This window comes from Monopterus albus, unplaced genomic scaffold, assembly GCF_001952655.1.
Source record: "Monopterus albus unplaced genomic scaffold, M_albus_1.0 scaffold174.1, whole genome shotgun sequence".
Lineage (NCBI taxonomy): Eukaryota > Metazoa > Chordata > Actinopteri > Synbranchiformes > Synbranchidae > Monopterus > Monopterus albus.
The window spans coordinates 610,481-620,889 of record NW_018128054.1 but is presented as its reverse complement, the minus strand read 5'-3'; the positions used below and the strand labels follow the sequence as shown (position 1 = coordinate 620,889).

General features: G+C 40.6%; 2 protein-coding genes across 2 annotated transcripts; both read left to right on the top strand.

The window, feature by feature from the left end:
* Positions 1-302: 302 nt before the first annotated feature.
* LOC109969542 (sterile alpha motif domain-containing protein 9-like) lies at positions 303-7,927 on the top strand. The gene is made up of 4 exons (XM_020616486.1): positions 303-645; positions 2,261-2,303; positions 2,397-2,442; positions 2,850-7,927. The coding sequence occupies exons 3-4, from the start codon at positions 2,418-2,420 to the stop codon at positions 7,475-7,477; spliced, it is 4,653 nt and encodes a 1,550-aa protein (XP_020472142.1). The 5' UTR covers positions 303-645; positions 2,261-2,303; positions 2,397-2,417; the 3' UTR covers positions 7,478-7,927.
* A 344-nt stretch (positions 7,928-8,271) lies between these two features.
* LOC109969547 (zona pellucida sperm-binding protein 3-like) lies at positions 8,272-9,976 on the top strand. The gene is made up of 4 exons (XM_020616493.1): positions 8,272-8,819; positions 8,899-9,014; positions 9,089-9,177; positions 9,250-9,976. The coding sequence occupies exons 1-4, from the start codon at positions 8,439-8,441 to the stop codon at positions 9,363-9,365; spliced, it is 702 nt and encodes a 233-aa protein (XP_020472149.1). The 5' UTR covers positions 8,272-8,438; the 3' UTR covers positions 9,366-9,976.
* The last annotated feature ends 433 nt before the right edge of the window (positions 9,977-10,409 follow it).

The following is a 10,409-nucleotide window of genomic DNA, read 5'->3' as shown; positions in this document are numbered from 1 at the left end:
GACCAGGATGGACAGGATTAGGAATGAGCACATCAGAGGGACAGCTCAGGTCTTCTGTTTTGGGGACAAGGTCAGAGAGGCCAGATTGAGATGGTTTGGACATGTGCAGAGGAGGGATAGTGGTTATATTGGTAGAAGGATGTTGGAGATGGAGCTGCCAGGCAAGAGGTCAAGAGGAAGGCCAAAGAGGAGATATATGGATGTGCTAAAAGAGGACATGAAGTTTGTTGGGGTGAGAGTAGAGGATGCAGAGGATAGAGTTAGGTGGAAACAGATGATTCGCTGTGGCGACCCCTAACGGGAACAGCCGAAAGAAGAAGAAGAAGAAGCACTCCAACCGGTCTTGCCACACTATGGACATGGGATTAATGACTTCCATTCAACTATAAATTTTTCTCTCGTGAGCACAAGATAGCCCATTCAAACCACGTGTTGTCTCGAACCACTTCCAGAACTTCTACACGCAGCGAGACTTCAAACGTCATCGATGACGTCACATGCAAACAATACAAGTCCCGATACGCGCTTCGCTAAACACTTCTTGGATTTCTGGACACCCGCTGCGAAGAATCATATTACGTCCCATCACTAGTAGAAGGTCCATTTCCAGACTTGCATCAGCAGTACTGTCATTTCTGTAAAATGGTATGTATGTTGTACTATTTTGGAGTATGTAGCTATTTTATCATCCAGGTTACCAAAGCAACCACACTGCACAGATTTTCATTGAAGTGTCTTTTTATAAGTTGAGTTAGAAAAAGTGATGTGAGGCTGAAACAGTGTGGTTTCAATATGGTTCAAGTGTAACGAGTGTCTACAGTATCATGGTTAGGTTGAAAGACATAATGTAGGTATAGGCCCCGTCTCAACGTTCCAGTCTGCGGCCCAAACAACGAGGAAAGGACTGATAGTGATGTCCGTTAATTCTCAGTCATTCCGGTTGTACTACGAAAAAAACTTGAAAAAAGTATCTCGACCTAGTTTTAGGTAGAAGAGGTTTCACCTCTCATCCAAGGGGCTTCATCAGCAGGAGGTATTTATCCCACTACGTGGTGTTTCAGTCCTCCAACGGCCAACATGTCCGTTAGTGGACTAACTGTTGACCGTTGGCCCCTAACGGACCCCTAACGACTCAGTAATAGTACATTGCTGCTGCATTACTGTTACACTGTCACACCTTACCTCACCGTATGCAATTACACAATCCTCTGAAAATTGTCATCATAATAAATACGTATGAATTGTTAGTGGTTACTGTTTTGAGCTACTAGCTCACTTTATTTTGTAACGCGATACAGTTGCTGCACTCTTTTAAGCTCCTCTACTGTTTTTACCATTCATCCTGTTTATATTGTCTATTTATTATCCTGTTTATATTGTTTAATTCCAGTTATTATTTATCTTCTTCTTTTGTATGAGCAGCTAACTCCATTTCGTTGTTTGTACCGTAGTGTGCATACAATGACAATAGTCTTTCATTTAATTTCAATTTCAGACCAAAGAAAGGTAGACCATACCCACTGGATGGCAAAAAAATGGCGATAAAGTAAAACTACATAAGCTAAAGTGTGTCAAACTTTAGGCCTAATTCAAATAATTTCATATTTTTCGTGTCCAATGTACTTACGGGAACAATTTCACCAATCCTCCTGTTAAAGATGTAGCCTGTCAGCCTGACATTAAAATGTGTTTAAGAAGTGCAGAATGGAACATTGTGAGACCATTATTTCAAAGTTATGAACGTCCAACGTTGTTTTGTTTGTCTGTCAGCTTAATTCTGCTAATGTGAATCATAAACGTGATTATGTTTTAAGGTTATGCTTTACTACCGCTTCTGACTTTTATTATCGTTATCAAGTATTCATTAAAAAAATATGGAGTGAAATGAAGAAAAAATACAAAATATTGTGAACTGGCTGTATCGACTGAATTTTCACTTTTTACAGGGAACCATTTTGGGTTGATCACTGTTTTGTACACAGCTTGTTTCTGCTGTTTCAATATTATGCTAAATATCAGAAACGATGTGTGCAGAATTTTTCAATATTATGCTAAATATCAGAAACTAGTCACGATGTGTGCAGAATGAATTACAAATGTGTTTTTAACACTTGACCATACATAAAAATGGGTTTTAAAAGTGTTAAATGCATAACGTATCACAACAGACAATTATGACAAAAACCAAACAAACTAAATTCTCATAATGATTTTAGATAAAAGTAAAGAAAGTGTGCTAACCCTGCTTTGTCACCAACAGGGACACTGACTGATACATCAACAATGCTATAGGGGCTATAGTGGTAAGTGTGACCTTGTCTAGTAACTATGTCAATTATTCAAAAAACAATGTTAATATAACAAACATTAAAGCTTATTAAGTTTTTTTTAAACAGTTTTTAGGAACATCCATAAAAATGGAAAGCAGTTCCTCAGAGATGGGTGAGTATGAAATGTTGCATAATTGACACTGCATAAATTGTGCAGTGCAGTTCCTCCTGTATTAGATTGTGTTTTACTACACCAAGGCTCAAAATTCTGCATGCACCACAATATGAAAGTTACTATGTGCTTTGGCATGACTGCACTTCACAATGTACAATTATTCAATGCAATGTCACATATGTGGTTCCTAATACAATTGCAACAGACACGGACATTTCAACCCATAAATGTCAGTGCAGCTGAAAAGGGAAGATCAAAAAAGTTGAAGGGATGGTTCATCCAAATCACACACCTAACCAATAACCACACCTAAAAGTAAACAAATAGAAATTCTTCAGAGTAAAAAGTCAAAGATTCATTCACCTGCTGTTTAATCACCCTTTATTTAAAATTTTGTTCCACAGAATGGCAGCAACTGCCTTATCACAGCTGGACAGAATCTCATGTGAGCTCCTGGTTGAGATCCATTGGGATAAAAGAGAACTACATAAAAAAACTGGAGGAGCAGGAGGTGACAGGACCTGTTCTGAAAACGCTACAGAAGAAATTTCTCAGCACTACAGTTGGAATGAAAGGTGGCCAAAGTGAACATCTGCTGAAAGAAAGAGATGATCTTCTAAAGTCAGAACAGCAAAAACAAAAAAAAGAAAGTGATTCACATGATAAAGGTAGAGATGACAAAACAGAAAATGTGTTAAATTTAGTACAAGAACAAAAACTTTCTTCGCAGACACCATGTGACAGAACAGAGAGAGAGATTAATCCTACTGTATGCAGTGACAACTTAGCCTCTGCAGAAGTAGATGTATCTTTCTGTGACTATCGAAAATTTGATGAGGATGAAAAGAACTGCAGGTATGTGAAGCACAATGTGCTTCCTCCAGAGACAGGAATTGAAAACATGATTATTCCATGTCATGAATACAAATCACTGGAGGAGGCACACAAACTGGACTTGAAAAGGCTGAAATTAAAAGTAGGAATTGAAGTGTTAAGATTTGCATGTGCATGCATGAATATGAGAACCAATGGGACAATTCATTTTGGCATTATGGATAAAATGGGAAGTAATCACAAGCATGGGGAAATCATAGGAATACCTATCAAAAACAGAGAAGACTTTGTGGACGCATTAGACTACATTGAAAGATGCTTCGCCGGGTCAGATCAGCAATGTGATGCCAGGAAATGCATAAGAAACCCCCGATTTGTTGAGGTGCTGGACAAGAAAACTACTGAGAAAACATGGGTCATTGAATATGATGTTGTCCCAAAAGCAAGCATTGTAAAAGATAAGTTGTACTCAGTTTGTATCCCAAAATTCTCTCAGGTGGACAAGAAAGTCAAATGTGGAGACAAAGTTCCCTATTACAGAGTGGGAGCCAGCAGTCCACAGGTACCTGGTGATAAACTTGTTCATTTCATTCAAGGACTGACAGAGAAGGACCAAGAGAGAGAGGAGGCAGAAGCTTCAACCATTCAAATGGCTGAGGACTTCAGAGAGGATCAAAAGAGGAAACTCACCGTCCTCTTAACATGTGGAAAAACACACATGGACAACTCTCTGTTTTACATCCTTGTGACAAACAAATTTCAGTCAGTGCATCTCGACTGCATTGACTTCTTGGTTCCCATGAAGGTCTTCTGTGTGTTTGATTTCGACCCTGATTCAGAGTCATCTGGGCTTTGTGGTAAATATAAGGAGCAGAAGGCTGTAACACTTCATTTCCTCGATGACTATGGAAGGAACAGTAAGCCAGGAATTAACGACTTCATAAATTCTTTGCAGCTTTTTGAGAGAACAAGCTGGATTTTCTGCAATGGAAGAAACAACTTCCCTGGTGCAGAAGAAACATGTGATGAAAAAACCTGGATCAAAACAAGTAAAAAGAAAATGAAGGCGGCAGTGTCTGTCATCTGCAATGATATCCTTCCCAGGCGTTCATTTGTGGTCATCTTCCTGCTCATGTCTGAAGTTGAGCAGCCACTTGTTGAGGTTTTCCATGAATTCTATGCAGAAATGAATGGACATGACTATTTGGCAGTCATATCAGAGTCAAAGGAAAACTACAAAAAGTGGTCGAGTCTTGCCCAGGTGTCCTGTTCAATGTCTGCACTCAAAGATATCAGCATTGTAGAAATGCCACTGAGTCATGTGGACGCCACAGTGCAAAGCATTCAACTTTCAAAGAGTCAGCCCATGAAAAAATTACCAGTCCTAAATGGAGGCCTGTGCTTCCTAAGATCAGTTGAAGAGGCTAGGCTAGATTCTTTAGAAATCATCAGTGTCGACCAGTGTGATGATACAAATCTGGAGATCATGAGCAAGGATGAAATCCAGCATATTGAGAGCCACTTCTATCGAGGTGGAAAGATAAACTGGATCAACTTCTGGCTTGCTGACAGACACAGGTGTGGGGTTATCATAGAGAGGGATGCCTACAAAGACGCAAGCACAATCCTCAACAGTATTATTAATCGTAACAAAGCCATACGTCCCATTGAGAGTGTGAACATATACCACCAACCTGGCAGCGGTGGAAGTACAGTGGCACGACAGATACTCTGGAGTCAGAGGACAAAGTTACGATGTGCAGTTGTTAAACACTGTAAGGAAATCACAACTGTGTGTGAGCATGCGCTGAGACTGAGAGAACATGACGAGAAAGACAAAAACAACTGTCTGCCGGTGCTCCTGCTGTTGGAGGATTGCAAAGCAGATTACATAAGTGAACTCAGACGGGAACTAGGGAATGCCATTGCAACCAAAAAGCTACGTTCCTCTGTGCTGTGCTTTGTTCTACTGATCTGCAATAGGTCACATGATCCAGAACCAATGAGCAAAGCATCTCAAACAGTAGCAGTCACACATAAGCTGTCACCTAGAGAGAAGCCTTTGTTCTCCAAAAAGCTGGAGCAACTCCAACTGCAATTTCAACCAGAGTTCATCCTCACATTTGTGCTGATGAGCAAAGAGTTCGAGGAGAGCTACATTAAGAACTTTGTAAAAAATGTGCTAGAGAAAATTGATCATTCATCACCTGATACTCGCCTCATTAGATTTGTGGCTCTCCTGAATAGCTACGTTGAAGATTCATACCTATCTGTTTCCCGGTGTGAGGCATCTCTTGGCATAGCTACCTATGTGGAAAGAACTCAGAACCATGCATTTGTGGATCATCTCAGTGATGAAGCTAAGCTTATTTTCATCCACCTAAAAGAAGCTTCAACTCACATTTCATCAATACGGATTATTCACCCAAAGTTGGCACAGGAAATTCTGAGTCAGCTGTCTGTAGGTGTGCCTCAGAGTGACATTGCCATGGATCTCATCAGTGACAAGGTACTTATGAATCATAGGTTTGACAGAAATACGTTTCTGAATTTCATCAGAGCCCTTTTCATTAGACGAAACAAAAAGAGCAGAGGAGATCCTAAAGACACAGCCTTTTCACCTCTTGTTGAGCATGTCTGCACCAAAAGTGGTGGTCAGAAAGCTGTCGAGCTCATGGAGGCAGCTTACATAGCTTTGGGAAAAGAAGCTTTTGTGGCACAACAACTTGCCCGGCTGCTTTATACAAACTTGAGATTTGAAGAGGCCCTAAAGTGGGCAGAAGAAGCAAAAGCTCTTCTTCCATATGATACATTTGTCCTTGACACATTGGGACAAGTTTACAAGAGGTGGTTTTACCACTTGTATGACACCCTTGAGGAAAAAGAAACCTCACCTGAAGGAGGAATTGAAATTATAACCATTGCTCTCAAAGGAATTTCTGCCTTCCGGGCCTCTGAAAACACACCAAAGAAAGAGACTGTCAGCTTAAACAACTCATACTATGGGGAGGTAGATGTTGGCTGCAGGCTGCTAACATTCCTGTCAAGAACAAATGTTTTTTCAAACGATGCTGGAAAATCAGAGTTGATGCAGTATTTGTTAACAGACTACATACCAGCAGAGGTCAAAAAACCCTGGGAGAAGTTTCATCTGCAGTTGAAAGGGTTACAGAAGAGCTTGCACCATGCACTTGAGTGCATTTCTGAAGACCTTAGCTACTTTCAAACTGACATTAGTGAAATGGATGAAGAGCTTGATGCAAGAGATTCAGAACAACTACACAATCCTAGAAGATGGTTGAGAAGGAAAAGTGCTGTTTTTGCTGGATTTTTCTGTGTCACACCAGATGAGAGTGAGGAAGCAGCTCAAAGCAACAGCACTGATGCGGCCCTTCCATTTGAAAACCTTTCTGCTTTCAAAAGACAGATGAAGATTTACAGCCTTGGTGGAGGGAACGTTACATCCATCCTCTCCTTACTTAATCACAATGACCCAAAGAGAGCAGGAAAAAAACTTGAGACAATAATTGGAATGTACCCAGAAAACCTGACATGCAAGGACCTTGACCAGGCAGAACTGTCAAACTTCATCTTTTGCCAGATAGCTCTGAACTGTACTCTGCCTGGGTCTTCAAAGCTCCTGTCCCTTCAAAAGCTACAAGATCTCAGCAAGAGATTTACTACAAAAGGGAGAGACATGTCATCACCAAGCGCTCTCTTCCTTCTGTCCCTTCTCTTCTGGCCTGAGACGAGCAATGAGCTCAGTTCTGCTAATAGTCAGACCCTCTTGTCAGCCATTGACGCACTTCGGAGACTCTGTGAGCAAAAACGTGAACACAGGTCTACAAGGAAAAGCAGAGTCATGGTCCACTTCTTTCTGGGAAAGGCAAAAGGCCTTAACAAGATTGTCCACAGAAGTGCTATTGAAAAACAGATTGGGGGCACTCTAAATGAAAAAAACCTGAAATGGCGTGAAGGGGAAATATGGAAAACTAAGGACGTTGTGCAGTTACTCAAACGTGTTGAAGGATGGACAGAAAATGGAAACTTGTTTGTCCAAGGTGGAACCAGGCACAGCAAAATCAGGGTCTTTCCTCGGTACTCTGCCTCTCTTCCAAATGGAAATGAAAAGGTTACCTTCTACTTGGGCTTTTCATTTGATGGAGTGTTTGCCTTTGACATCCAACTAATGGAGTAATTTTCAGTGCACATGAAGCACCGCTCAACATTTGCTAATATCAGTGCTAAGCTCCAATGGACATTAGATGAGATTGTAAGAGATGAGGGCTGTGAGAAACCTTTGCTTGTTCCTCTTGGACATTGACATGTAAACCTAGTCTGCATTTGCTTGATTCACACATATGGTTTTGTAAAATAGGTCCAGGTCAAAGTAAATACATTCAGACAGAGTAAGAAATGCTGATTTTGAGTAGAACGGTCCAACACACACACATTATTTACATTTGAAAGAATTTTGAACATTGTTGTGTTTTCAGTTTATTCCAGTTTATAAAAAAAGCTGATGATTTTGTGATTATACTTCAGGGATTTTATGATAAAGTTAATTTGAGACAGTACCATTCTTGTGTAGGACATGTGTGATGTAAAATTTGTGTGATGTAAAATATATTCCACAGTTTGAATTACACAAGCATTTTGTATTTCCTTTTTGTTATTTGATCATCACACTTATCATTTTTCTATTTGTATTGTAATTACAGCCAGATCTGAACTAATAATTAATAAAAATGTGTTTATATTCTGAAAAGTGGAGAAATTAATCCCACTAAGTTGAAAAAAAAAACAGCCAAATGCCAGCATTTTGTGAATGAGCATAGTTTGAGAAATGCTGTTTCTCTGGAAATGATTTCAGCCAATAAATTTTCACAAACATCCATATAATATTGAAAGTACATGTAGCTCAGAGCCACTACAGCCTTTTCTACTTCTGCCACATCAGCTAACGAGTCATTGCCTGCAGCTGTCTGCCACAGGTGATTTGATTGGTCTGAAGTGGGAGGATTATCTGGACTGGCTCAGATCTTCTGTGTTTTATATGGAAGGGTGTATCATTATCTGTCTTACTGACTGGGTTGAGCAGGAGGTTTGTTCTGATTCATATTTCCAAAAGTCTCCTGTTTTTATGAGAGAAGTGCACAATGGTAATCGCAGGGCATTCGGCTTCTCTGGCGCTGCTGCTTTCACTTGCTTTTGGTGTTGCACATACCATTCGATCTTTGAAGGATGGACCCATGATTGATGCTGAAGGAAGACAATATAAATCTGCAGTGTTAACTACTGGAGAAAACAGTGGGTCAGACTCCAGTGATGAGACCGCTGTGCATGTCCGATGCACAGAAACATCCATGATCATTACGGTAAAGGCTGACCTGTTTAAATATGGACGTCTTGTCTCTGCTGGAGAGCTGTTTTTGGGAGAAGGTGAGCACACAGAGAGTAGTCAGTGCCAAGCTGTTGCAGTGACTGACACTGAACTTGTCATCGAAGCTGGACTGCAGGACTGTGGCTCCAAATTAACTGTAAGTTGTTTGTGCTTGACACAATGATGGGTTTTTCAGACGGTGCTGAGTTTCTAATGTGATTTATATTCCTCTCTAGATGTCTGAGGACTTTGTGACCTACTCCAACCAGCTGATGTTCTCACCTGCTACCAGTCACCATGGCGTTACCAGGATGATCCGTGCTGTAGTCCCTGTTAACTGCCACTATAAGAGGTGAAATTTCATTCACTGTTGATGTGAGGACATTTTTGTTTGACTTCTTCATAAAAGCTGACTTTCTGGGACAGGACGCACTTTGTGAGCAGTTACCCTCAGCAGCCTCTGGTCCTCTCCGCTTCTGCAAAGTATTCTGCTTTCTCCTTAAAGCTGATGACTGGTACGTGTGGACTCTTGCCCTTGTGGTTTATCCTGATAAGTGTGTGTGTAGTGATGTTTTCTGTACATGTAGGTGACTGGAGAAGTGAAATGTCTTCTACGTTTGAGACCTCCTGCACCTTGAGACTTCTTACACTGGTCCTGATGCAGAACAAAGACTACTCTTTGACAGCTACGTTGCCACTCTGACACCAGATGCAACATCAGTCCCCAGATACTACTTTGTTGAAAACTATGGGTAAGAGGTTCAGCTACATGTTTATGTGCCACTTGACTATAAATGAGCCACACAAATGTGACTCAAGCACAGGAATAAATCAGTCATTTGTAGTTGGATAGTGCATGCTGAGCTACTCCAATGGTCTTTGTCATCTCTGTGAAAATGATCTGCCAGATATGTCACCGATGCAAAAGAGGAAGGATCTTTAGAATATGTACATCAAAATATAGCCATGTTTTGCTATCCAAATGAAATTCATTTGCTTTGTGTTGAACCTGTCATATTGAAACAAGTACTTTAGTTTGTTGCCTTTTAAGGGATTGCCTATACATGTGTAATATAATAGACTACTGTTCAATCAGATAATGATGTGTACTCTTGGATATGATGGTGTTATGCTAAAGCTGGTCACTCCTTGAGCTGCACCCAGTCTGAAGAGGATACTGGAGACGATCAGGTCTGCTTTCTTTTTCTTCTGGGGCCTCTTTGTTGTCTGTTTTAGCAGATTTCTTTAATTCACTTTATCCTATTTAACCACTCTACTGTAGCTTTTAAATTTTTAATAAAGTACTCTACTTTCCTCGACTACAACCTGGGGAGAAAGGGGTTCCTGTGAGACCCCAAGGTACAGTAAGAGCCTCCTCCTTTCATGGTGGCCAGGTTCCAGATGTATCACTGTAGAATCCTTATCCTGGCAGGGATCGAGTGGATAAATACATCCCTGTAAGGTAGCGAGATTCCTTTTGAATTCTGCTGACCTACAGAGGTTTAGTTCAAGGTGGTATTTTAGTCAGCTGTTTGACAGCAGTGTGCTACAGTGTAGTCACATGTGATAAATGCATTAAGCTGCTAAAGTTAGAATAACTAAGAACATCTAGAAAACCACAATCACTTAAACAGTGCTGCTCACTGGAGCTTAAGGTACAGAAGAGAGATTATCCCAAGGGCATAGAAGCTTATGTGCTACGTGCATTAAAAGGCCTAATTTACTCTTGGATTAGATCCTCTTGGAC